Source organism: Dipodomys merriami, unplaced genomic scaffold (genome assembly GCF_024711535.1).
Source record: "Dipodomys merriami isolate MVZ:Mamm:240054 unplaced genomic scaffold, mDipMer1.0.p SCAF_5, whole genome shotgun sequence".
NCBI classification, from domain to species: domain Eukaryota; kingdom Metazoa; phylum Chordata; class Mammalia; order Rodentia; family Heteromyidae; genus Dipodomys; species Dipodomys merriami.
The window spans coordinates 60,265,175-60,293,023 of record NW_027206068.1 but is presented as its reverse complement, the minus strand read 5'-3'; the positions used below and the strand labels follow the sequence as shown (position 1 = coordinate 60,293,023).

General features: G+C 47.1%; 1 protein-coding gene across 1 annotated transcript; it reads right to left on the bottom strand.

Annotated features, from left to right (window-relative positions):
- Positions 1-998: 998 nt before the first annotated feature.
- Smo (smoothened, frizzled class receptor) lies at positions 999-27,526 on the bottom strand. The gene is made up of 12 exons (XM_069996727.1): positions 26,741-27,526; positions 11,132-11,337; positions 9,986-10,195; positions 9,582-9,754; positions 9,053-9,272; positions 8,848-8,971; positions 6,919-7,011; positions 6,440-6,548; positions 4,952-5,137; positions 4,129-4,277; positions 3,489-3,623; positions 999-2,583 (listed from the first exon to the last, which is right to left on the bottom strand). Exons 1-12 carry the CDS (start codon positions 27,066-27,068, stop codon positions 2,150-2,152), a joined length of 2,367 nt encoding a protein of 788 aa, XP_069852828.1. The 5' UTR covers positions 27,069-27,526; the 3' UTR covers positions 999-2,149.
- Positions 27,527-27,849: the final 323 nt, after the last annotated feature.

Sequence of the window (27,849 nt, the reverse complement as noted above, 5' to 3'; positions counted from 1 at the left end):
TCAGGTGATTTATTGGCGATAGGAGCCCGCAATCCTCAGATCTCAGCCTCCTGAGTAGCCAGAATTACAGGAGTGAGCCACCAGCACCCGGCCTAATGCTTGTGTTTTCATAGCAGTAGAAAGGGGTTCTCTCCAGGGGCTAGGAAGGTGGCTCAGTGGTAGAGTGTTTGCCTTGCATGCATGAGGCCCTGGGTTCGATTCCTCAGCATTACATAAACAGAAAAAGCTGGAAGTGGTGCTGTGGCTCAAGTGGTAGAGCGCTAGCCTTGAGCTGAAGAGCTGAGGGACAGTGCCCAGGCCCAGAGTTCAGGCACCACAACTGACAAAAAAAAAGAAAAAAAGGAAGAAAGAAAAAAGAAAGAAAAAAAAAACAAAGGGGTTATCTTCAAATAAGCCTGGACAACACTCCACTTTACCCAGGTCTATGAGTCCTTGTACCCTCCTTCATCCACAGATCTCCTTGTCATATAACACTCTTTAACCCAGTTTCCAACTCATATATTTGAGGAAGAAACTAATAGGCTTTCCTGGAGTTAGAGTTCTTATGACTGCCCAGAAGAGGATGCTGTGTACCAGAATGCACCTGGTCCACTATCATCATTGGTAAAATCAGATTTACCTGTCCCCCCCCCCTCCCCGCCAAGCGCCGCCTCACCCCCACCCCAGCTGCTGAGGTTAGGCCCAGGGTTGGCCTGGTAGCTATACCCATTCTCATATCATCACAGAGACGCCTGTTTCCAAAGGTTACTCTAGGAACAAGCTTCATGTTAGTATTTAACCATCTTGTTCTCAGTGAGGCAGCTGTAGCCACAGAAGAACTTTTGTGTAGAGGCAACAGATTGGGAAGGATAATCCACATATTAGGGTGACTGTGCTGACACCTGACTGCTACCACCTGATCTTTCAGAATAGCCATAGGAGAATGTGGAAGACAAGAGATCAGGACCAAGTAAGTAGTTAGGGCAGGACTAAAGTTAAGGAAAAGAAACATACCATGATTTTATACAAAAACATTTTATTTGCTGTTTATGTTTCTTCTCCCCCATCCCCACCCCTGACCCAGAACCCAGCCAGCTCCTAAGATTTCCTGCTGTTTGGTTCTTGAATGTGGAGTTCTGGAGACGCAGAAGTTATGAAAGATGGAGAGTTTCCTCTCCCACAAGTTGTAGAAGTTGAAAGAAACTCTCTTGCCTGGCTAAAGCTACAGCAGCTTTTCAGGGTAGTCCCTCAAATCAGAGGATCATCCTTGCTGCATGAATATGAGGAAAAGATACATAACCGATGATTCAGAGGCTCAGAAGCTCCCCCAAACATGTGACTCTCCAAGGCCAAAGCTCATAGCTGAACTAATCTCTAACCTGGAGATGGAACTCAGCAGCAAGGGAGGTATAGAGGTGTGTGTGTGTGTGTGTGTGTGTGTGTGTGTGTGTGTGTGTGTGTGTGTGTGTGTGTGTGTGTGTGTGTGTGTGTGTGTGTGTGTGTGTGTGTGTGTGTGTGTGTGTGTGTGTGTGTGTGTGTGTGTGTGTGTGTGTGTGTGTGTTAGATCTGGGTCCTAATCAATGAACAAGAAGTAGGAACTGAGATGGGTAATGGGGAGAATCTGCGAAAACAGAGGATGGGTTTGAGTAGAGTCATCTGTTAACAGAGGTCACAGCCACTATCCATTCCAACATCACAACCACCAGGAAGAGGAAGAAGGGAGTCCTGTCCTCATTTAGACAACAAACAATACAAAAAAACACTTTTGGTCTGAGAGTACCAGGAAAGGGCACCCTTTGGCATAGAAAAGAGCAGCCAGCTCTTCTCTGCCAGACATGGCCACCACAGTCCACTTTGTACCATCATCCCTGGCTCTGCTATTTCCACCCACCACAAGCTCTGCTGGAGACTGATGCCACCAGCTGGTGGGGTAGAAATGAAGATGCAAGTTCTAGGGCCCTGCTGCAGCTAGTAGGAGGCCTACCAGTGATATTCAGCTCTTTCTTATAGTCCTGCTGCTTGAGCCACACATACAGAACTATCCCAAAGAGGGCACATGGCCCACAGGTTCTCTGGAAGATGAGAACCCAGGGAAGACCCTCAGGGGAGGAAGAAGAGCCTCAGGATGGTGTGTGTTCCTCTTTCCTGTCCCAGGTCCTGCTACTAAGGTTCAGAAGTCTGAGTCTGCATCCATGAGCTCTGCCTCCATTAGGTTGGTGCGGGAGTGGATAGGGCCCAGCCCCTGGCGGCGGCCCTGAGCCCAGGCCATTGGAGCTGGAGCACTGGGGAGGAATGGATCCTGATGGGAACTGGGCTCTGGGCAGAAGGGGTTGGAGACCAGGGTCCAGGCTCCCTGTCGGCAGGATTCCCCAGCTCCCCAAGCCCCTGCTGCCACCAGACACTTCTGCCGTGGCAGCTGAGGCAGCCGAGGAACGGCACTGGTGGCAGGAGCAGGGGTAGGGGCAGGAAGCTCAGAAGCTGCCACCAGGGGACACACCTCTTTCTTCCTCTTCCTCCGCTTCTTCTTCCGGCCCAAGCGCTTCTCCAGTTCTGGGGAGATCTCTGCCTCAACCAGCCACAGGTTGGCTTGTTCCTCTGGGGGCACTGACACAAAAGAACACAGCCTGAGACCTGAGCTCCTTTGCCACCATTCTTCCCTCCCCAGGATTTTTATTCTTTTATTCTTTTGGTGCCAGTACTGGGACTTGAACTCAGTGCCTAGGCAGTATCCCTGAGCTTTTTTTTTTTTCTCTCTCAAAGTTGGCACATTGCCACTTGAGCCACATCTTCACTTCCAGCTTTTTCTGCCGGGGCTAGCTTTGAACTGTGATCTTCCTATCTCATCTTCCTGAATAGCTAAACACAGGAGTCACCCACCTGCTCCCAGACCTTTTTTTTTTTTTTGGTTGGTCATGGAGCTTGAACTCTGGGCTTGCGTGCTGTCCCTGTGCTCTTCAGCTCAAGGTAAGCGCTCTACTGCTTGAGCGAAAGCGCCATTCTGATTTTTTAGTGGTTTATTGGAGGTAAAAGTCTCACAGACTTTCCTATCTGGGCTGGCTTTGAAATGTGATCCTCAGATCTCAGCCTCCTGAGTACCTAGGATTATACCTGCGCACAGCCCAGACCTTTTATTCTTTTTTTTTTTTTTTTTGGTCATGGGGCCTGAACTCTGGGCCTGGGCGCTGTCCCTCAGCTCTTCAGCTCAAGGCTAGCGCTCTATCACTTTAGCCACAGTGACACTTCTACTGCTTATGTGGTGCTGAGGAATCGAACCCAGGGCCTCATGCATGCAAGGCAAGCATTCTACCACTGAACCACCTTCCCAGCCCCCGGAACTTTTATTCTTGAGCCTGGACTCCACTCTATAGACAACCTGGGCCTCAGCCCCACACTTCAGAGCCTCTAGGTCCTTTCCTTCCTCCTCCACCTCTAGCAGCCTCAGCACTCCAGTGCCAGGAACTGTAGTCTCTGGGTTCTCCACTTTTCTACAGAAACCTGAACCCTCATACCTGGAGTTGCCACAGGAGTAACAGATATATCTTGGGGCAGTATGGCTCCTCTCCGAGCTACCATTTTGGTAACATGCTGGGCCCAGGCAGAGGAAACATCAGCTGAAGGCTCATTGAGGTCAAACGCCAAACCCGCTTAGAGAATGATAAGAAAGAAAAAAAGTAGTGACTTCCCAGCCCCTTCTGGCACATCCTCCTTTATGTAGCCCTGTTCATCTTCCTAAGCTAGTCCTTGGTAGAGAGAGCTCAGCCAGTAACCAGTGATCTCTATGCTTCAGAATCTGAGGTGATCAGCCTCTGTTCCCTAAAAAGCCTAACTAGAGACCAGAAATTAAGCTTGGGATCATGACTCCTTCTGACCCCCAAAATACAATTGGAGAGGCAGAGAATGGAGAGGGAACAGAATCCTCATAGATCTAAAGTAACAGCATGCAGACCCACGGATAGAAACAAGAGTGCCCCCCGCCCCCAGCAAGAGGAGGTGGGGACCTGGAGAAGAAAGTGTGTGAGTGCACAGAGGCCGTGCTTTATTCCTCAGTCAGCCAAGGAGGCCATCCCCTGGGAGGGAATGAGCTCTACACCATTGAGGTGTAGAGGACCAAGGCTTGGGCCTGGGGCTAGGACTGGGGCTGAGACTCACCCACTGGCCCATCATGGGAGACCGTGTGCATGCTGAAGGAGAGCTCCTGGCCTGGGTTCTGCAGCAGCTCCCGCCGCTTTGAGAAGGCCTTGGCAATCATCTTGCTCTTCTTGATCCGTTTGGGCTCATCGTCACTTTGCCCGGTCAACCTGAGAGCAGGAAATATCGGAATAGGAAGTAGAGGAGCAGCTATGTCTCATCAACTCTGGTGGAAAATCTAGGATTCCATTCCCTCCTGGACTGGGAGCTCAACGGACTGTCTGGCAAAGTCTCTTTTTTTTTGGTCAGGAAGTGGGGACTGAACTCTGGGCCTGGGCACTGTCCCTCAGCTCTTCAGCTCAAGGCTAGCGCTCTACCACTTGAGCCATAGCACCATTTCTGGCTTTTTTATTTTCTGCTTATGTGGTGCTGAGGAATCAAACTCAGGGCTTCATGCATGCAAAGCAAGTGCTCTACCACTGAGCCACCTTCCCAGCCCTGGCAAAGTCTCTTGAGGACTCTGAGGAGGAGAGATCTTCCCTACAAAGACGTGAACGTAGAGTGCAGAGTTCCCGTATGCTTAATTCTCAAGCATTTGCTCTCAGATGCTCCCAGCTGGTCCAGCATTTGGCCTAGACCTAGTCCTCCAGAGGGCAGAAACCATCACCAGGGGGCAATGGTGAATCACCAAGAAGACAGCCTCTGGCAGCTCAATGCAGTGCTCTGGCAAACCCAGCCTTAAGTAGCTGAGTTGTTGAAGGTAAGACTAGACAAAACTTAGAGGCAGCCACCTGAGGCTGACAGTAAGATGAGAGGGACAGGACAAGTTGGCTGCTGGCCCCACCTGCACCAGGTGCGCCTCCAGATGAGCAGTGTGGCCTTGGTCCAGACCCAGGTGCTCATGGCAATGCCGGTTCCAAACATGGCAAACAGGTTGATCTTCTCCACCAAGAGGCTGGGACGATTTTTGATCTCACAATCAGGGATGGGTTTTTTGGTGGGCAGCCCAATGGTCACATTAGCCTGGCACCTATGTTGAGGGATGGTAGACAGGAGGTTTTCTAAGTCCAGTGGGAAGGTATCACACTGGTAATCCAAAGACTAGAAGGAACTGGGCCCCCTGTGTAATTTTCATGGGACTCTTTGCTTTTCTTTTTGTTGCTGTTGTTGATTTCTTTTGGTAGTAGGAATCAAACCCAGGGTTTATAAATTATAGCCCCAGCCCTTCCCAGAACTAACCTGGGGAGTTTGGTTATGTGTATGCCAGTCCTGGGGCTTAAACTCAGGGCCTGGGTGTTGTCTCTGAGGTTTTGTGCTGAAGGCTAGCATTCTACCACTTGAGCACAACTCCATTTCTGGCTTCTTCTTTTTTTTTGGAGGGGGGGGTAGGTAATTGGAGATATGGACTTTCTTGCCTGGGCTGGCTTTGAACTGTGATCCTCAGATCTCAGCCTCCTGAGTAGCTAGGATTATAGGTGTGAGCCACCGATGCCTGACTTTCACTTGGAGAGCTTTTATGAGCTTGGGTTGTCTAGGCCTCACTTCAGACAATGACATTAAACCTAGGGGACAGGGACCCAGCATCACTGTAGGTTAAAGCTTCCTAGAGTGGAAAGAACTTTAAGCAGTCAGTGCAAGTGTGTGTGTGTGGGGGAGGGGGGCACGTGCACACACCAGTACAAGAGCTTGAACTCAGGACCTAGGCACTATCACTAGCATTCTATCACTTGAGCCATACCTCCACTTCTGGCTTTAATTGGAGATAAGAGTTTTATGGACTTTCCTGCCCAGGCTGGCTTCGAACTATGATCCTCAAATCTCAGCATTCTGAGTAGCTAGTCCTAGGAACCCTGGATTAGTTAGGATTATTTAAACTGCTACTCTTGGTTGTAGACACTGCTTTTCCTCCAGCAGTTGAGATGCCTTTTTCTCCTATTCATCCTCAGGACACAGAAAAGCACAGGCAAAAATAGCAAACCTAAGCATAGATATATCATATATAAGCATATATATCATAGAGAGATAACGATTTCTGTGTAGGAATCCAGAGAGTTCTATGGAAAGTGCACAGAATTAGAGACAGCACAACTTCTGTGGCTGGCCTAAAGTCAGAGGAGCCAAAGCATGATCTGGCTTCTTAAGGGGAGACTTGAACAGGGACTCAGAGGCTGTTTACCACATTTGGCAAGGTACAAAGCTGCTGATATCTTGGACTAGACATTATGAGCATCATCTAAGGCAGGGACCCAGCCAACCTCTGGGACGCAGCAGAGATGGTGCTGCCTTCCAGCTCCCTCCCCTGCCACCTCCAAGCCCCAGGCCCCTCACTCACAGCACGTAGTCCCGGAAGCTGCGCTCCCATTCGGCCTGGTTAAAAAAGTCATAGAAGTGGCAGCTGAAGGTGATAAGCACAAAGCCAAAGGCCAGGAAGCCAAAAATACCTGTGGAGGTCAGGGCAGGATGGGACATTACCAATCACAGATACTCTAGCAGCAGTGGGGAGAAAGGCATCTGTCCTTGGGGTGAGTCCAGCCAGGCAGAAGGGGCAGAAGGGCCTGGAGGCAACCACAGGTGGCCCATGTGGGAGGAGATGGGCCTGTGAAGCAGTGTCCACATGAACCTGGATTCTTCACTTGAGAAGGTCCTTTGCTTCTGAGCTGCCGCCCCCCCACACCCCCCACTTACACCTTGTCATTTTCCCATGGATGCTAACGTCTGATTTTCTGCAGCCTGGGCCTGTCCTAGAGTCCCAGTACCATACTATATTGGGCTGGCCAGGACCTCAAACTAGAGTCCTGTGGGTCCACTCACCCAGACGCAGCATGGTCTCATTGATCTTGCTGGCAGCCTTCTCGCTCAGCAGCCCAGGGTGGTTGCTCTTGATGGAGAACAAAGTCATGACTCCTGAACAGAAGGGGACCTCAGACATTAGCAGGGGTGAGGCCACTCTCCTGGGAGGGATGGATACAGGGAGCAGGGTCCCATGGCCTTGGAGTCCTGGGTCTGACTATATCTGTGCTGACTTGAGGGGGACTAGAGACACTGGAGAATGAGAGCAGCTGGTGGCAAAGCTATCATGGGCTCAGGCAACGGCAACAGAGACCAAAGAAAGGAGAGAGACAGAGAGAGGGAGAGGAAAAAAGGGAGAGAGGGTGGGGAAAGAGGAAGGGGAAAGAGAAAGAGAAAGCTGGGCATCATCTGGGTGCCTCTAAGTAAGACAGCCAGGTCAAAGCTGTTCTGATAGAAAAAGCCTAAAAAGGATCATTGGAAAATAGCACTGTCCAACAGAGATATCTCAAAATGTTAGTAGCCATATTAAAAAAGAAACAATTAATTTCAACATATTTTTATAAACCTAACATATCTGAAATATAATCATTCCAACATTAAAAAAAAAAAAGAAATCAACCCTTTGGGGGTTGGAAGCATGGCTCAGTTGATAGAGTGCTAGCCAATAAGCAAAAGCATCAGGTACCAAGTTTGAGTCTTAGTCTTGGACAGAAAAGAAAAAGAAAAAGGGGCTGGGAAGGTGGCTCAGTGGTAGAGCGCTTGCCTTGCATGCATGAGGCCTTGGGTTCGATTCCTCATAACCAAAAAGAAAAAAGCCGGAAGTGGCACTGTGGCTCAAGTGGTAGAGCGCTAGCCTTAAGCTAAAGAGCTGAGGGACAGCGCCCAGGCCCAGAGTTCAAGCCCCACGACCGGACCCCCCCCCCCAAAAAAAGAAAAGAAAACACCATGTAATCCATATCATAAGTTATGAATGAGCTATATTCAACTATTCTTATTTTGTGATGTGGTCTTTGAGATAGTGTGTATTTTACACGTATACTACATCTCAGTTTGAACTAGTTTCCATGCACGTGGCTAGTGGCTGTGTGTGGGACAGCACAGACATAAAGCATGCATCAGCGGCTGACATTCTGCCAGAAAGGGAGAAAAGAAGGCGGATGGTGGAGGGGGAAAAACTGAAACCGACAAAGAAAACCCAGTGAAAATGAGCCATGATACCAAAGCTTATCTTAGGGTAGCAGATTGAGAAAGGGAAATTAGAGACCAATAAATCTGTGCATGTTGTAGAAACTGTTTGTATATATTGCGGGGTAGGAAGGAGGTAGAAAGCAAGCTCTAGAAGATTGACAGTATATATACCCTTACCATGAGGACAGAAAAAGTTACCCAGTGTTCATCACAGAAGTGCACCCTGCCAAGGGATGACAGCGCTGAAATCCTGCTCGAGCTCCACTCAATGAACCAGAAGCCCTGGCTTTGGAAGATGGAACTGCATCTTTTCTGGCCTGCACAAAGATTCTGTCCCATAGCAAGCACTTGTGCCACTGCATCTGCCCAGAGGGTCACCTTCTTTTATTTGTATATTTATTTACTTTTCAAAATATTTTGCGCCAGTACTGGGGCTTGAACTTGTTTCTTAGCTTTTTTGATCAAGACTGGTGCTCTACCACTTGAACCCCAGCTCCACTTCTGGCTTTTTGCTGGTTAATTGGAGACCAGAGTATCACAGACTTTCCTGCCCAGGCTGGCCAAAAACTACGATCTTCAGTTCTCAGCCTCCTGAGTAGCTAGGTGAGGATAACCATCTTCTATGTGGCATCAAGATCCTGACCAAGCTGGCTGCTGTCTCAGTATGGAGGCAAGCCGAGCAGCTCTCCTACTTCCACATAGTGGGTGCCCAGCACACCGTGTTACCCATGGTGTGCCCAGTACCTTGTGTTACCCACTCACCTCGGATGAGGAAGTAGCCTCCTACGATGAGCACCAGGCCGATCGGAGCTAACACAAAGCCAGCACGGTAGCGGTAGTTCTTATACCCCACAAAACAGATGCCACTCACAGAGTCCCCATCCACCTGTAGCAGGAGAGTCAGTTATTGGCCTTGTCCACCTACGCCACCCCACTTAGGCCCTCAGCCCCCTACCAGTCACTATACCTGGGCCACAGCAAGGATTGCCACAGTCAGGACGAAGGGAAGTGACCACGTGAGCAGGTGGAAGTAGGAGGTCTTGCCTGAGAGAGGCTGGTAGGTAGTGCCTAGGGCTTTGAAGGAGGTGTGCCAGGCATAGGTGAGAACCACAAACCAGACCACGCCAGCCATCAGGGCGTAGTACACGATGACAAAGATGATAACGCAGGACAGGGTCTCATTGGAGCTGTGTAGACATGGGGTGGGGGATGCCATTTGTTGGGTAGGAGGTCACTTTGCACTGCCTCTACCAAATCTCTCTGTCTGGTAAGGTCTGGAGGAGAGCTCAGGAGTCAGGACTGGGCGAGGCTGCTGAAGCTGGGCCTCACAATAAAACGCAAGCAACGGAGGTCCTGAGGCTGAGGCCAAGGTCTCAAGACAAGAGGCCTTGGAACAATAAGACAGGGCTGAATCCCACCCTGAAATCCAACTGGTAATTCCAACCTGCCCATTTTGTGGCAAAGGCCTATGATAGCCTTCCTTCCAAGATGCTTACGTGGGCTCCCCAAGCCTCATGGTACCATCTGCACGGCAGACAATCTCCCGGCGGGCACCATCCATGAACTGGGCCAGCCAGCCAATGCTGCCCACGAAGAAACAAGCGTTGACATAGAAGAGAATAACAGCAGGGTATCGATTCGAGTTCTTCCAGTCAGCCACAAAGGTGGCCTGCAAGAGAGTTAGAGAGGTAAGGATTGTTCTGCTGCTGCTGCACCTGATCTGAACCTCAAATGCTTCCATCATGACCTTCTCTGAGACACCCCCCCACCCCCCGCAACAAACCTATTGAGTCACACCCCTCCAGAGCCTAGCCTTGTGCTAACAATCTGGCTCCCAGCTGTCCAGGCAATGGGATCCGCCCGTCCTTTCCCTGTCCTTGTCCCTCTCCCTGTCGCTGACCAGGGTGAAGAGCGTGCAGAGGCCGGTGACAGCGCCAAAGGCCGCGATGTAGCTGTGCATGTCTTGGTGCTCCGCCTCGGTGAAGAGAGGATTCTGGCACTGGATCCCACAGCCCTCCACATCCTCGTACCAGCTCTTGGGGTTGTCTGTCCGCACCAAGGGCGCTTCGCACTGACCCGAACTGTTGAACTTTATGTTCTGTACCTCATTCTGCCACCAAGGGAGGGGAGAAGGAAATGGCAAGGGGAGAGGTAACTCATGGTTGGCCACTTATTCAGGAAAGGGGAAGCAGTTTCTGGTGAGCAGAACCCCATCAGACTTGGTTATGCAACCTTGGGCTAATGATTTGACTTCTCTGTACCTCAGGTTCCCCAACTTTGTGAGTGTAGGGGGATTAAATTCAGGGTCTTGTACTCTCACTTAGCTTTTCCATTCAAGATTGGCACTTTGTCACTGAACCACAGCTCCATTTCTGGTTAATTGGACATAAGAGTCTCAAATTTGTCTCCCTGGACTGGCTTTGAACTGATTTCAGCTTCCTGAGTAGCTAGGATCACAGGTGTGAACCACTGGCAAACAGCTTGCTTCCTCATCAATGAGAAAGTCTTATTTACCTTTGGGTAGAGTCTAAGGATCAGATAAATAAATAGATAGATGTATAGTGCTTATAATGCTATTTTGTGGGTGGTGAATTCTAGTCTGTATTTTTACTATCATTTCTATTCTTGCTATTACTGTTTCAGATCTCTTCTTTCCCAGGCAGACTAGATATTCTTCTTCCTCTACTTCTATCTCCTCCTACCCGCCCCCCAATCTTGGTGTCTCCTGCTGTTTCTTATTCTATGCCTTGACCTTTACATGAATGATAAAGTCCCTGAAGGCAAATTTTTATCAATCCATGACTCCTGTGGCATCCTAACACCTAACAGAGTAGGTGCTCAAACAGTCTTTGCTGGAATGTTTTCTTGGGTGAGTTGAGAACCCTTGAGAGACAGAGGCCAGCCAGTGAGCTGCTGGTCTTATAGCTCATGGATCACCATAGATTTAAGGTCACCAGAAGTGAAGGTGCTGATCTCTCTGTATCCCAGCAGATCCCTGTCTCATGTCAGGCTAGTCCACCAGAATGTTACCCCTCAGAGCACTCACCGGGCAGCCTTCAGGAAAGTGGTCAGGGGTACATCGCAGGAAGTCTGGCCAGCCCCGCTCCCTCTCCACGATGGCACAAGGGCCTCGGGTGGCCTGGCACAGGGTGCGGCTGGGCAGCTCCACCCGGTCATTCTCACACTTGGGCATGTACACAGCACACAGCAGGGGCTGGATCACTGCCCAGCAGCGGGGGGCATTCCTGAGGCCTGTGGGTGGGGATGACAGTGGGGATATTGCAGTGAAAACCCCTCCCCATTTGACCCACTGGAGTGGCTATCCCATATCCCCAAGCTCTCTTCTGCGTGGCAGGACAGGTGCTACTGCTCACAATCACAATGTTTCTCAACAGGACCGGGCAGGGCATTTCTGGTACTTTTTTTTTTTGTCGGTCGTGGGGCTTGAACTAGGGCAGGACATGTCTGTGTGCTATAGGGCTGCCCCATGCAATGCAGGCCACTTCACCTCTCTAAATCCCGCCCACCAAATACCCATAGAACCTAACTTGCTGTGAGTACCAAAAATGTCCCCCTCCACCTATGCAGGGCTGGTGGAGGGAAGAGGACCTGAAGAGAAGCTTCTGGCTAGACCCTGGGGCTGTTTATTGTTGTTTTGTTTTATTGTTGTTATTCCAGTATTGGGGCTTGAACCCAGGGCGTGGGTGCTGTCCCTTAGCTTTTTCACTCAATGCTTATGCTCTACCATTTGTGCCATATCTCTACTTCTGGCCTTTTGGTGCTTAATTGGAGATAAGAATGTCATGGACTTTACTGCCTGGGATGGCTCTGAAGCTCAATCTCAGATCTCAGCCTCCAGAGTAGCTAGGATTGTAGACAAGACCCACTAGTGCCCAGCTCTTTTAAACCCTTCTACAGGCCTTTCTTTTCCAGGGCCAGGAGGGCTATGAGACCCCCTCCCTGGGCCCACTCACTAGAACCAGCCCTCCAAACCCTTGCTCCTCTTACCAAACTGGAGTAGAGAGAGAAGAGGACTTAAGAGGTAGTCAGGGGAGCCAGGAACTCCAGATGCAGAGGAAGAAACGGGAATTCAGGTGGGGAGAAACAGAGGAGGCTGCAGCCAGTGCACAGGGAGGAGAGATGTTGTCAGCAGACAGAAACTCAAAGGGGTCTCCCAGCACCCCTTCCCCAGCCCAAACCTCTACCTTCCTCCCTCCAATAGCTGGGTTCACTCTGCTCTCTTTCCATAATCCCTACAGAGCCACTGTGACACCTGTATCCCAGGTGAGACGTTGGATCAGGATATGAAAGCCAGCATGGATCAATATCCTGCTGTCATGCAGGTGATAAAGGAGGTTGAGAAGCAGCCTTTTTCCAGGGAGACGATGGAGAATAAGAAGCGTGGGGTTTTCAATTAGCCTGTGTGGGTCTATATTGTGGCTGTGTTGTCTTAAGCAAGGTCCTAAATCTCTACCTCTGGCCTCAGTCTCCTCTTCTGTGGTATCAGGATGGTAGATTTACCCATGAAACTGTTATGAAAAATAAGAGACACCACATTCACTGTGCTCATCCCACCTATGAGGTAGTAAGTTCCTTGGGAAAGGCTAGCTGTTATCACTAGTCTGAGGCCTAGTTTCAACATGGTAGCTCTGAGTCTACTTCCGGGTGACAAGCAAGTTCCTCCCAGTTATGCAGAAATAACCTCAGACAACAGTTCCCACCCAACTCACCTCAGAACCACCTGGACAACCTATAGCCCCTAGATGGAAAATCCCTGTCCTGGAAATTCTGAGTGGGTGATCTGGGTGGAAAGAGCAGCAGGGGCCAGGGCCAGGGTAAAAGGAGAGGGTGCGATGTTCCTTGTATTATAAGGTGATTGTGCCTCCATCAATCCACCATGAAGTGAAAGAATTCTAGATGGGAAATGCACTCAAACACCCCAATTACTGAGCATCCTAGCTTAACAACACAGCACACTAGGGAGCATGATGGAGCAGCTGACTGGGAACTGAGGTTCATGACCACTGCCCAGTAATGTGGAGAGATTAAATTACATATCACTAGCCTGGGAAGAGATCCAAATTCAAACTTGGAAGCAAAATTTCTATTGAACGCATGTTGCCTTTGCACTATCCTTAAGACACACAAAAAAGTTGTTTAAGTTGATTCACTGGAAGTCAGGGAATCGGTACACCACGGTGAGAGACTGTTCTGTCTTCAAATGATAGCTAGTTATGACTATAAGCACTTGTCTAAATGCATAAAAGTAGGAAAATAGGCAATGTGAAATTTACTGAAGTTATTAAATAGCACATTGAAAATACTGGAGGGAGGAGCTCTCTAGAGTAAAATGTACTCTAGAGGGGCTCCAGGTAGTTAATTGATTAAAATGCTATTTTTTGGATTTTATTATTCTCTCATTCTCTCTCTGTTCTTTCTCTGTTCTTTCTTTCTCTTTCTCTCTCTCTCGCTTTCAACCTTAGACTTATTAGGCAGGTGATCTACCACTGAGCCATGCCTCTAACCATCTGCAACATTATTTTTTATTTATTTTTTTTGTTGGTCATGGCTCTTGAAATCAGGGCTGATTGATGTGCCAGAGATTTTTTTGCTCAAGGCTAGCACTTTACCACTCTGAGCCACAGCTCCACTTCTCGTTTTCTGGTGGTTAATTGGAGATAAGAGTCTCACAGACTTTCCTGCTGGGGCTGGCATTGAACCTCCATCCTCAGATTTCAGCTTCCTGATTAGTTAAGATTACAGGCATGAGCCACCAGCACCTGGCCCTCTTCAACACTTTAAACATCCGTTTCATATTTTAATCTTCATATGTGGGCATTGTTATACATACCTCTAAGCCCAGCTACTTTGTAGGCTGAAGCAAGAGGATTGAGAATTTGAGGTCAGACTGAGCAAAGTTAAGTGAGATCCTGACTCAAAAATAAAATATAGAACGTGTGGTAGTACACACAGAATCCCAGTACTCTAGAGGCTTAGAAGCAGGAGGATCCTGAGTTCAAGACTAGCCTGGGCTACATGGTGAGACCCAATCTCAAAAACCAACTAAAGAAACTGTAAATAAAAGGTCTGGGAGGCATGGTTTCAGTACAGTACTAGTCTAGCACACTTGGGGTCAGGGGTTCAACAGCCAGTTCCAGTTCCACTTAATTAACTAATTAATCAAGTCTCCAAGAGGAATAAGATTATTATTTTTTTTTGTGTGTGCTGGTCCTAGGGCTTGAATTCAGGGCGTTGGCATTGTCTCTAAGCTTTTTGCCTACTTGAGCCTCAGCTTTACTTCTTGCTTTTTTTTGGTGCTTAAATGGAGGTAAGAGTCTCACGGACTTTCCAGCCCAAGCTGGCTTCAAACTACAATCCTCAACTCTCAGCTGAGTAGATAGGGTTATGGGCATGAGCCACTGGGAGCTGCAGATTATTAATTTAAAAAAAAAAACAAGAGATGGGAATGTGGCTTAGTGGTAGAATGTTTGCCTAGCATGGATGAAGCCCTGGGTTCGATTCCTCAGTACCACATAATCAGAAAAAGCCAGAAGTGTCGCTGTGGCTCAAGCGGTAGAGGGCTATCCTTGAGCAAAAAGAAGTTCAGGGACAATGCCCAGGCCCTGAGTTCAAGCTCCAAGACTGGCAAAAAAAAAAAAAAAAGTGAGCTATTTAGGGGGAAAAATGTTGAATTTGTACTCTGTTTCTTCCATAAAAGAAAATTCCAAATGGATCAAAATTAACTATAATATTTTAAAAAGTTAAAGTGCTAGAAGAAAAAATAGAAAATTATTTTTAAAACATGGAGTGAGCCAGGCGCTGGTGGCTTACGCCTATAATCCTAGCTACTCAGGAGACTGAGATCTGAGGATTGCAGTTCAAAGCCAGCCTGGGCAGGAAAGTCTATGAGACTCTTATTTCCAGTAAGCCACCAGAAAACCAGAAGTGGTGCTGTGGCTCAAGTGGTAAAGTGCTAGTCTTGAGCTGAAAAGCTGAGGGACAGTGCTCAGGCCCAGAGTTCAAGCCCCATGATTGACAAAAATAAAAAAATAAAATATAAATTAAAAAAACCTTGGAGCAAGAAAGGCCTTTTAAAACACAACCTAGAGGCTGTAGAATAATATTTTTTTACGAAGTTCAGTAAAGTAAAAAGCAAACAAAATCATAAGAAAAACGTACACCTAGAAAATATATTTCTAATACGTATCACAGGTAGTCACTCTCCTTACATATATAAATCTCTTCCAAAGCAATGAAAAATGGTTATAGAACTATGGTCCAAAGGCGACGTATCACTCAGAGGAAATGGAAATGGTCTTTAAAATCATAGAGAGCAAGTTGGGCGCTGTAATCATAGCTACTCAGGAGGCTGCTGTCTGTGGTCTGAGGATTACAGTTTGAAGCTAGCTCAGCCAGAAAAGTTCATGAGACTATTACCTCCAATAGACCAACAAAATCTAGCACTGAGCAAAAAAAGCCCCAGGACAACATCCAGGCCCTGAGTTCAAGCCCCAGCCCCAGTCCCAGCACCAAAAACAGAGATGCTTAGCCTCATTCTTAACAAGACAAATGCAAAGTAAAACCATAAAAGAGATAACTTGTAAATCTTTAGAACAATAAATATGAAAACATCTGAAAATACCATATTGTCAGCAGTATGTGGGCAATCTGACATTTAGCGCTGGTAGGAATAAGTGTCGATAACTTCCTATGGATAGCACTTAGCAGGATCTATTTAAAAAAAAAAAAGTATGCCTTGAGCTGGGAAGGTAGCTCAGTGGTAGAGCGCTTGCCTCGCATGCATGAGATCCTGGGTTTGATTCCTCAGCACCATATAAACAGAAAAAGTCAGAAGTGGCACCGTGGCTCAAGTGCTAGAATGCTAGCCTTGAGCTGAAGAGCTGAGGAACAGTACCAAAGCCTAGCCCACAGTTCAAGCCCCACGACTGACGGGGGGAAAAATGTATACCTGTTCCCAAAGATAATATATAAGATTATTCATTGCAGCATCATCTGCAATAGTAAAAGACTGAAAACAGCTAAGTCATATCCATCAAAAGGAGATTTGCTATAATATATAACATTCATTAAGGGCCAGAAGCACAATTCAAAAGCAAGTGCTAGGTTCAATCCCCAGTATATATGCACACATGTGTGCACCAATGTGCACATGCATTATACACACAATATTCAGGTTGAATTACAGGCATGGAAATGGAAAACTGTTCAATAAGCATTATTAAGTGGACACAGCTGAGTAGAACATGGTACCTGCTGGAAGTGGAGGAAAGACTAATGACACATGTACAAATGGACACAGATTGGGTGTCTCTAAAAAGAATACATGAAAATAAGTATTGGTGTTTACCTCTGATGAGAAATACATAGCTGAGTTGACTAGAAATTCACTTTTGTTCCTTTTGAATTTTATACTATGTGCACGCACCACCTACTTAAAAGCAAGCAAGCATAAAACAAAATATAGAGGGGCTGGGAAGGTGGCTTAGTGGTAGAGCGCTTGCCTTGCATGCATGAGGCCCTGGGTTCGATTCCTCAGCACCACATAAGCAAAAAGAAAAAAGCCAGAAGTGGTACTGTGGCTCAAGTGGCAGAGTGCTAGCCTTGAGCTGAAGAACTAAGGGACAGCGCCCAGGCCCAGAGTTCAGGCCCCACGACCGGACTCCCCCCCCCCCAAAAAATATAGAAATACAAAAATTAGGGCTGGGAAGGTGGCTCAGTGGTAGAGTGCTTGCCTTGCATGCATGAGGCCCTGGGTTCGATTCCTCAGCACCACATAAGCAGAAAAAGCCGGAAGTGGTGCTGTGGCTCATGTGGTAGAGCACTAGCCTTGAGCTGAAGAGCTGAGGAACAGTGCCCAGGCCCAGAGTTCAGGCGCCACGACCGACAAAAAAAAAAAAAAGAAAGAAAAAGAAATACAAAAATTACTAGAATGAAAAGAGAAATGGGACATCAGCTTTATTTATATTGCTTTTGCTCTTTTTTGTTGTTGTTTATTTTTAGTTGAGGTCTTGCTATGTTTGTTACCCAGGCTGGCCTTGAACTCAGAATTCTCCTACCTCAGCCTCCTGAGTAGCTGAAATTATAGACATGCACCATTCTGCCAACTCTATTTTATTTTATTTATTTATGTATTTGCTTGTTGCTGATACTGGGGCTTGAACTCAGAGTCTGGGCATTGTCCCTTGGCTTTTGCAATCAAGGGTAATGTTGTACTACTTGAGTGACAGCTCTACTTCCCACTTTTGGATGGTTAATTGGAGTCAGAGTTTCATAAACTGAAGATAGCCCAGGCCAGCTTCAAACCTTAAACCTTGGATCTCAAACCTCCTGAGCAGCTACCAAGAGCCATGTTACCAACACATCTTTTTTGTTGTTGTTGTTCAGTTGTGGGGCTTCAACTCTAGACCTGGGCGCTGTCCCTCAGCTCTTCAGCTCAAAGCTAGCGCTCTACCACTTGAGCCACAGCGCCACTTCTGGCTTTCACTTCCAGTTTATTGGAGATAAAAGTCTCACATACTTCCCTTCCTGGGGCTGGCTTTGAACCGCAATTCTCAGATCTCAACCTCCTGAGTAGCTAGGATTACAGGCGTGAGCCACCAGCTCGGGCCCAACCAATATTTGTATATTCAAATGCAAAGGATTAAGAATAGCTTAGAGAGCCAGAGGTTGGTGGCTCTTACCTGTAATCCTAGCTATCAGGAGGCTGAGATCTGAGGACTGTGGTTTAATGCCAGCCTGATTAGGAAAGTCCATGAGATTCTTATCTCCAATAAACTACTCAGAAAAGGCTGGAAATGGCGCTATGACTCAAGTAGTAGAGCACCAGCATTGAGCAGAGGCAGCTCAGGAACGGCACCCAGGCCCTGAGTCCAGGCCCCAGGACTGGCTAAATAAATAAATAAAAATAAATAAATAAATAAAAATAGCTTAGATTCTCCACTAGCTACTCAAGTACTATAAAGCAGAGGTTCTTAGGCTGTGGTTCACCAAGGATTCTTAGAATTTAGAAGTCAATGAACTTGAAAAGAAGAAAATTATACTTAAGTAAAATGTAGCCCTTATTCAATTATAAATGTAAGCAACAGAGCACACTAATGAGAGCAACACCAGTGGCTTATCACAAATGGTATCAGCTACTTTTGTTGCAGAAATTTCAAAATATTGTTAATATTCATCACCACTCTCATTCAGTGTGGCAATAAAGCATATGTATTGCAAAACAAGACTTGTTTCTCGGGGCTGAGAAGGTGGCTCAGTGGTAGAGCGCTTGCCTTGCATGCTTGAGGCCCTGGGTTCGATTCCTCAGCACCACATAAGCAAAAAGAAAAAAGCCGGAAGTGGCTCTGTGGCTCAAGTGGTAGAGCACTAGCCTTGAGCTGAAGAGCTGAGGGACAGCGCCCAGGCTCAGAGTTCAGGCCCCACGACCAGACCCAAAACAAAAAACAAGACTTGTTTCTCCATAGTAGATAGCTATTTCTTCTCTAATGGCAATTGAATCTAGGGCTTCATGTATGGGATATAAACTCTTCTATTGAGCTAGCCTAGGTGTGTATTTCAGTAGATTGTTTCCTTTATGATTCTATATGTACATTTTTACTTCAGGGAAAAACTTTAATTGATACATTAAAAGCAAAAGTTGGAGAACTAACTGGATGGAGGTGTGGCTCAAGTGGTAAAATGCTAGCCTTGAGAAGAAAAAGCCAATCAAGAGCACAAGGCACTAGGCATGAGACGCCTATAATCCTGGCTACTCAGGAGGCTGAGATCTCTGGGGATTGTGGTTTGGTGCCAGTTGGGGCATAAAAGTCCGAGAGACTCTTATCGCCAATGAACTGCCAGAAATCCAGAAGTGATGCTCAAGTGGTAGAGTACTAGCCTTGAGCCGGAAAGCTCAGGGACAGCACCCAGGCCCTGAGTTCAAGTCCCATAACAGACTAGAAAAAAGGGACCCTAAATGCCAGTACCATATTGGCACACAAACACACACACAAGTAAATAATTTTAAACACTGGCTGGAGACGTTTGGTTTTAATTAATTCATTTATAGTAATGATTGAATTCAAGAACTCTCCAGTAATCTACCAATGGGGTTACTCCCCTAGTCACTTTGCCTTTATGTCCCCCCCCCCCCCCAGCCCAGATAGAATACTGTGTTTTCACCCATACTGGCCTTAAAACACAATCCTTCTAACACTACTCCCGAATAGCCAGGATTACAACACTCATTACCTTTAGTCTTTTTGGTATTATTTGGGTGAAGCAATGTCTCCTCCTGTGGCTTTGATTTGTATTTCCCTGATGATTAGTGATGTTGAGCCCTTTTGTGTACTTGTTCATGAATGTATGTCTCATATGTCTTCTTTTCAGAAATATCTATTTATATTTATTACACATTTTATAAGGCAGGTTATTTATTTATTTTTTATGTTTTATGGTTTTCTGCTATTCAGTTTTTGGAGTTCCTTAGACATTCTGGATATATAATTCTACATATTATTTAATCATGTGTTTTACTTTTTTGGGGGAAGGGGGAGGTCCAGTTGTGGGGCCTGAACTCTGAGCCTGGGTGCTTTCCCTCAGCTCTTCAGCTCAAGGCTAGCACTCTACTACCTGAGCCACAGCGCCACTTCCGGCTGAAAAACTTTTTGCTTATGTGGTGCTGAGGAATCGAACCCAGGGCCTCATGCATGCAAGGCAAGCACTCTACCACTGAGCCACCTTCCCAGCCCATGTGTTTTACTTTATGAATTTTAAAATACCATGCTTGAGTTGTATCATCTGCCAAGGAAGTTCATGGCTTGAAGTGAAAATCCATACTAATAAAGACATGGTAGTTAAAATGACATGACATTGGCAAGGGACAGACAAATGGAATAGCGGACACAATAAAGGTCCTCAAAGAAAGTATGTATGTTTGAGTTGATTTTCACAGTGGTGGTGAAGAAATATAACTTGCGACAAATCATGTAGAAACAATATGTGAAGCTGAAGTTCTTAAGTTCTTACTACAAATCAACTCGATGTAAATTTTTTTTTTTTTTTGGGTCCGGTCGTGGGGCCTGAACTCTGGGCCTGGGCGCTGTCCATCAGCTCTTCAGCTCAAGGCTAGCACTCTACCACTTGAGCCACAGAGTCACTTCCAGCTTTTTTCTTTTTGCTTATGTAGTGCTAAGGAATCAAACACAGGGCCTCATGCATGCAAGGCAAGTGCTCTACCACTGAGCCACCTTCCCAGCCCCTTGATGTAAATTATATACCTAGACAATTTTTGTTTGTTTGAATGTTTTTGTGCTGGTACCAGGGCTTGAACTCAAGGCCTGGGAACTGTTCTTTGCTTTTTGGCTCAAGGCTGGTACTCTTACTTGAGTCACACCTCACTTCCATCTTTTTGATGGTTAATTGAAAGTCTCACAGACTTAACTGCCCCAGGGTTGGCTTCAAACCTTAATCTTCAGATCTTAACCTCCTGAGTATCTAGGATTATTGGTGTGAGCCACAGGTACCTGGACCCACAGGTATCCAGCCCATTGATGACTTTCTACAAGGCTAATGGGAATACAAGTTGGTAGAATAAATAAATATAAATATACATATATATTTATATATTTGTAAAGATACTGTACAGAGGGGTTAAACTTTTTTTTTTTATCTGTAGAATAACTTTAAAAAACGGGATTTGGAGATGTGGCTGTGGTAGTAGAGCTCTAGCCAATGAGTGAAAGTGTCAGATACTGAGTTAGAGTCCTGGTTTTAGACAAAGAAAAATTTTGGAATAAGATGTCAAATAGTTTGGCATGCCCTGTTACCTAGTAATTTTACTCCTTAAATAGGCTCCGAAAAGATGTGTACTATGTGGAACCAGGATATACACAAAACATATTTAGAGCAAAATCAACAACAAAACGGATAAACAAATCATAGTATGTTCATACAAGGGAATATAATTTAGCAATTAAAAAGGTTTACAATAAGGGCTGGGAAGGTGGCTCAGTGGTAGAGCGCTTGCCTTGCATGCCTGAGGTCCTGGGTTCGATTCCTCAGCACCACATAAGCAAAAAGAAAAAAGCCAGAAGTGGCGCTGTGGCTCAAGTGGTAGAACGCTAGTCTTGAGCTGAAGAGCTGAGGGACAGCGCCCAGGCCCAGAGTTCAGGCCCCACGACCGGACCCCAAAAAAAAAAAAAAAAGGTTTACAATAATATTGATGAATCTTAACAAATACAGTAGAGTAAAAGAAACAAGACATAGGACTTAGTGGCAGAACTCAGTGCTAAAGAACTTGCCTAGTACACATGAGACTCGGGATTGATTTTCAGCATTGCCAAAAAAAAAAAGTAAAACATAAAAGAATACATATAACATGAGTCCATTCCTCAGAAGTTCAAACATATGCAAAACCAGAATATACAAATTCCAAAATTAGGTGGCAAAACTAGATGGGAGAATAAAAGGGAAAGGATTACCCCAAGCAGCAGGTCCATGGCTACCTCCAGAGGAGGGGGAAAGGGAAATGACAGCCAAGCTCTTGATCCAGATGTCGCTTTTACTCAGTATCTTTGTGTTTTATGCATTTTCTATATACCTAGTACACTTTGCAATTAAAAGGTTAGAAATGGAAAGTAAACATTGAAAGCTTGGACCTATGAGTGTTTTTTTCTCTATATATTTTCCATATAGATATAGCATATATATGTATATATAAATATGCATCTATAGATAGTATACATATCTATACATCTATCTATATATAGCTTACCTATGTACCTATAGGTCTATAGCTATAATATGTATAGAAGTTCCACATATATGGAAATATATAACATATAGATATATATTTCATATTTGTTGAAAGTCTAAAAGTACATATATATAATACAGATACATAGATACATAGATGTATATATTATACACACATATACTCCATATATATTCTAATCATTAGCCAGATTTGGAAACAGCTTTAAGGAAATTCTTTCTGCTCATTCCTAAATACTACTCACTTTCACCAACAACATTCCTCATCTCACCTCTCAATTTGAGGTCTGAGAGGCAAATAAGAAATTCCTTCCAGCTCTTTGGGCCTGGCTGGGCCCCGAATGGGTGACAGAGCCACACACCCATGTACACACAGCAGAGCAGCAGTCAGAAGCCTACGTGCTGCCGCTCAGGGACCTATTCCCTCACCAGCTTCAGGCCTCTCTTCCTTGCTTTCTTTTCCCATTTATTAAACCAGATTTGGCAAACAGCAGACCATGGCCTTGGATATTATGTTTGTCTGGTCAACTTGGAATGCCTGGGAGGAGACATTTCCAGCTGGAATGGGGAGAGATGCTAAGTAACTAAAGAAGCCCAAGTCCACTGAGATGAAAAACAAGAGATCTGGGTTGTAGAGAGACCTAGAAATTGGACCAACTGAGCTGTAAACTTCCCTTATGGCATCCTTCCAAATCTCAGCAATCTGGGCCAAGGAAGCACACAGTGACCACCTCTCTATGGCACATCCTAGTTTTAGATGTTTTGGAAATCTCCACGTAGGTATCCAATGAGCAATGAGCATCTGTAGTTCACACAGCTAAGATTGAATCTATGCTTCCTCTTTGTTCTTGTCCTCACCCCCGCCCCTCCCCCCCCCTCAGTCTGTCCATCGTGGGGTTTGAATTCTGGGCCTGGGCGCTGTCCCTGAGCTCTTCAGCTCAAGGCTACAGCTCTACCACTTGAGCCACAGGGCCACTTCCGGTTCTCTGGTAGTTAATTGGAGAGAAGAGTCTCACAGACTTTCCTGCCCAGGCTGGCTTTGAACCGCAATCCTCAGATCTCAGCCTCCTGAGTAGCTAGGATTACAGGCGTGAGTCACTGGCACCCAGCCTGTTCTTTTTTGGCCCAAACTGGGGCTTGAACTCAAGGCCTGAGCCTTGTGCCTTAGCTTTCTGGCCAAGGCTGGTGCTCTATTACTTGTCCATCGTGGAGTTTGAACTCTGGGCCTGGGTGCTGTCCCTGAGCTCTTCAGCTCAAGGCGAGTGCTCTACCACTTGAGCCACATCTCCACTTTTGGCTTTTTGGTGGTTAATAGAAAATAAGAGTCTCACAGACTTTCCTGCCTGGGCTAGCACTGAACTGCAATCTTCAGATCTCAGCCTCCTGAGAAGTTAGGATTACAGATGAACCACTGGCACCCAGCCCAGGCTTTCTTCTTAAACCCACCCCTTCATCACCATTCTTATCCTAATAGGAAGGAATGTCTGAAAAATTTAGGTTGTCTTGATCATCTATGTTCTACATCCAATAATCTTTCTGATACTCTGGAATTCATGCAACCTTCCACGTTGTTACTCCAATCCTGACGCCATCATCTTCAGACTATTTCAGCCACATCCTGATGGATTGAGTGAGCTCTAGTCATGGCCCTATATTACTAACTTCATCATATAGCATTTGAAGATATTGTTCTATGATGAAAGTATGATTACATCTCTTCGTGCTTAAAAGCCTTCAATGGATCCTTTCTGATAGCATCCAAACTTAATATGAGGTATGAATCCTTTTACTTTCTAATTCTCAACCTTTATCTCCTACAATTCTACCCCTCATATGCTTTGATCCAGTTCCACTGCAATTATTATACTTTAAGCACCACGCCCTCTTACCTCTAAACCCTTGTACGTGCTGTTTCCCCTTTTTATTCCTCCCTACCCAGCCCTCTTTTGGTAATTTGATTACTTCTCTCTCAAGTCCCAGGTTAAATGTCAGTTCTTCCGGGAATCCTCCCTTGTTCCTCAAAACCCTCTGGGGTCCTTCAACACCTACAATGTCACAGTAGTTTTCACAGATACCACTAATGCCTGCTTAATTATCCATCCTCCGCTTGGTGGCAGAGGGATCATGCCTGTATGTACAACTTCAAAACCAGTCCCAACATGCGGAAGATAGCTAGCACTCAATTCGAAGCTGAGTAAGTGATTGGATGACTGTACACTCAGCACTCTGAGCTCAGGAAGGAAAAAAAAAAATGAAGACCAAGTTTCTACCCTCAAAAGTTTACAGATGGTAGGGCACCAGTGGCTCACGTCTGCAATCCTAGCTACTCAAGAGGCTGAGAACTGAGGATCGTGGTTCAAAGCCAGCCCAGGCAGGGTTCATGAGACTCTTATCTCCAATACACCACCAGAAAACTGGAAGTGGCACTATTGCTCAAGTGGTAGAGCGCTCACCTTGAGCTGAAGAGCTCAGAGACAGTGCCCAGGCCCAGAGTTCAAGCCCCATGATCCCCCCCCAAAAAAAGTTTACAGATGAAGATAAATCTTCATCCTTTACCCTCCAAAACACCCACAAGAGCTAGCTGACACTGACCACACTGAACAACAAATCAGGATCACTAACTCAGAACAGAACAAGACACTAGCTGGGGCTCCCAAGTAAAGGATAGCCTGTGATTCTTGTATGTGGCTCAGGTTCTACACCTATTTATTCATCTAGGAAATGCCAACCCTTGCTTCTGGCCCTGCTTTACAAAACACCAAGCAGAACACTGAACAGAGTGTACCAAACACACAGGGGAATAAGACTGGGTAAGGGACAGTGGACAGCAGCAGAGAAGAGCTCAGAATGACTTAGCAACCCTGGACTCAGTGATGCACCTCCACAGGACCTTGTTCTGACAGCTGGTGAGGCTTAAACCCGTATAAGCAGCAGGTGGTTCTTTTTTTTTTTTGGTTGTTCTTTCTGCAGTACTAGGAATTGAACCCAGCACCATGTACATGCTAGGCAAGCACTCTTCCACTTGAGTTACATGCCAAGCCCTTTTGTTTATATTTTGTTTTTGAGACAAGATCTTGCTATTTTTGCTGAGGCTGGCCTCTGTCTCAAGATTCTCTTGTCTCTACCTCCTGAGTAGCTGAGATCACAGGTATTCATCACCACACCTTGGCTTTTCATTTGGTTCTAACTCGTGCATGTGTTTGCCAAAACCACTTATGCCAATCCAGCAGCTGCTCTCAGGAGTGTGGGCTGGAAACAGGTCCACCCCCTTCCTCTTCATCTGATGGTGGCTACAGAGGGCAGCATCACAAAAACATTTCACTTAGGGGAACTCAACCTGGGACTCCTCAAAATAAATACCCTCTCATCATGTCAGCAATGCAGAACTGGATGAGTTCTAGTGCTGAGAGATTCAGATTTTTCCATATAGCTGGTTCCTAAATTCAAGTCTTATTTCAGGTGATGCTCAGAGAAAACTTGCTAAATCTGCCTTCCCATGTTTTATTTTCATTCTTTCAATCTTTCGCAGGTGTGCAATTTTAAAGACTACAATTGTATTTCCTACGTATACGCATTCATGTATGTCATACATTACTGTCACACATTTATGCAAAGATACTATCATAAAGTGTGAAAAATCCTGCAGATCTTATATGGTAGGATTTACGAGTTTTTCAAAACTACTGTTGGTCCCCATGGTTTCTGCCTAGCCTATTGGCTTTGGAGCTTGGTCCCCACATGGGATGAAGCTCCACGACATAGGTACCATCCTCCAAGTTTCTCCTCCAACCTATGGCCTTGTCCAATCAACATTCAGCAAAAGCTGAGCACTCTGGTCGCCCAGTTAGCAATGACAAGCAGCTGTTAGAATCCTCACTAGTTCCAAGAGAAGCTAAGACAAGAGATAGCTTAGGCCTGTGAAAAGGAGGTGGCTCTCAGAGCTCTTCTCCCTTTCAATCAATGAAATATTTAAATCATACTAGCTGGGCATAGCAATAGCAACTCAGTTCTCTTCCCTAGCTCCCTTCAAGTCCTCTAGTCCAAAAGATTGACAGATGGGGAGATAATCTACTCTACCACATTGGTAAGGAATTACCAGCTTGGGTTCAGCCTACAGTTTCCTGCCTCTGCCACTATTCTACACCAAGGAAAGGACTTCCAAGTATAGTGGAAGTACCCACTGACCCTCAATATCCCACACTTGAATGTTCCCCAGACACACAACCATGAGAATCAGCTGTTCCTGAACCCCGGTATGGATGAGAGTTCCCATTTTTCGGACAAGGAAACTGAAATTTGTGAATACAAGACTGAACTCACGGCTCTCTGTCTAGACTTAGCTCCTAAATCAAGATTTCCAGATAATTTCTTTGAATAATTCATCATAAGGGGGTTTCTTTTCCTTTACAGATTTCTCAAACTTGCCACTACCTTCGATCTCCAAATACTTAAATCCATTCTACCCTTATCCCCCCCACCCCTGCTGTTTTTTCCCCTCTCCCCAACTTCAGTTTTCCCAAGGTCTAAGCATGGCCTTGAATTCAGAGGTCTCTGATTGTAGAAGGTGCAACCTCTCTGCCTAAAAAGTGGCTGAGTCCCCTACTCAGGGCCTCTTATTTCCCCTATCCATTCTTTACTCACCCACCCTGTCTAGGCCCTTTGTGACTAACAGCCTTCCTCAGTTTCCTTGTCCTCCCTTCCCCATCGTGAGAGTCCCCTCCAGTACCAAAGTTCTAGATTGCTCCTCCAATTGCCCCGAGCGGGGGTTGGGGGGGGGGGAGCTCCCCCGCTCCGATGTTCAGGCCTCAGCCTTTTCTTTCCAACAAAATCTCCATCCCACCATCTCAGCGCCCCATCTCAGACCCAGGTTCTACGCGCTTACCCGACCAGAGCACGAGTTTGCCGTGCGCCTCTTCCTGCGAGTCCGAGTCCCCGGCCAGCAGCGTGGAGGTGGCCCCGTAGGGCAGCGCCGAGCCTAGGCACACGTTGGAGCGCAGTGGCTCGCAGGGGGCGGCCCGGCCGCAGTGGCTCAGCAGGGATGGAGGGCCGGTTACCGCCGCGCTCCTCTTCGCGTTCCCGCCACCGATCCGCGACTCAGGCCCGGTCCTGTTCCCGCTCAGGGCCGCCCCCCGACCCAGGCCCCCTAGCAGCAGCAGCAGCAGCCCCAGGAGCTGCAGCTCCGGCCCCCGCGCTGGGCGGGCAGCGGCCATGGCCAAACTCGCCAACTCAGCAGAAGCCCCGGGCGCCCCCGCCCGCTCCCCGGAGCCCCCGGGCCACACGCACAACCCTGGGGGCCACGGAGACGACTCAGGCGACCTGAGTACCCCACGAGTCCGGGGCCGGCTTCCCCCGGACGCTCCGCGCGCCCCGGCCCCTTGGCGCCCAACTTCGCAAAGTTTGGAACCCGGGGCCCATGTTGGGCAGCGGAGGCCCGAGCCAGGTTGCACAACTCCCTACTCCTTCTCCTGGCAATCGAAAGTTGTCTTCAGCCCTGGGAGCCCCCTAGGCCCCCAATCCTTAGCTCCATTCCCTCTTCTATCACTAAGGCTAACTTCCAGCCCCGCGACGGAGGCCTGGCGCCTGCCCGGGGTGCAGAACTGGGACCCCGACTCCGCCCCCAGGCCAGCCCGCGGCCCAGCCACCGCCGCCGCCAAGCGCGCTGCAGCCCCCTAGCTCTCCCCGCCGACTACCCCGCTCCTTTGTTGCTCTAGCTGGCCTGGCTCTCAGGAATGCACGGGGCCAGGCGGAGCCAAGCCCGGCCCCCCTCACCAAGGCTGGGGGAGGGACTGGGCGAGGGAGAGAAAGAGGGGAGGAGAAGCTAGAGAGGAGGGGCGTGAGCTTGAGCCTGGAGGAGCCAAAGAAAGTTGGGGAGATTTGGCCCCCCACCCCCCCACACAAACACACCCTGCCACCGCCCAGCGCCACGGTGAAAGAGATGGGTGGAAGTCGTGGCGCAGAGCTGCTATGAGAGACTTTAGCTATAACTTCATC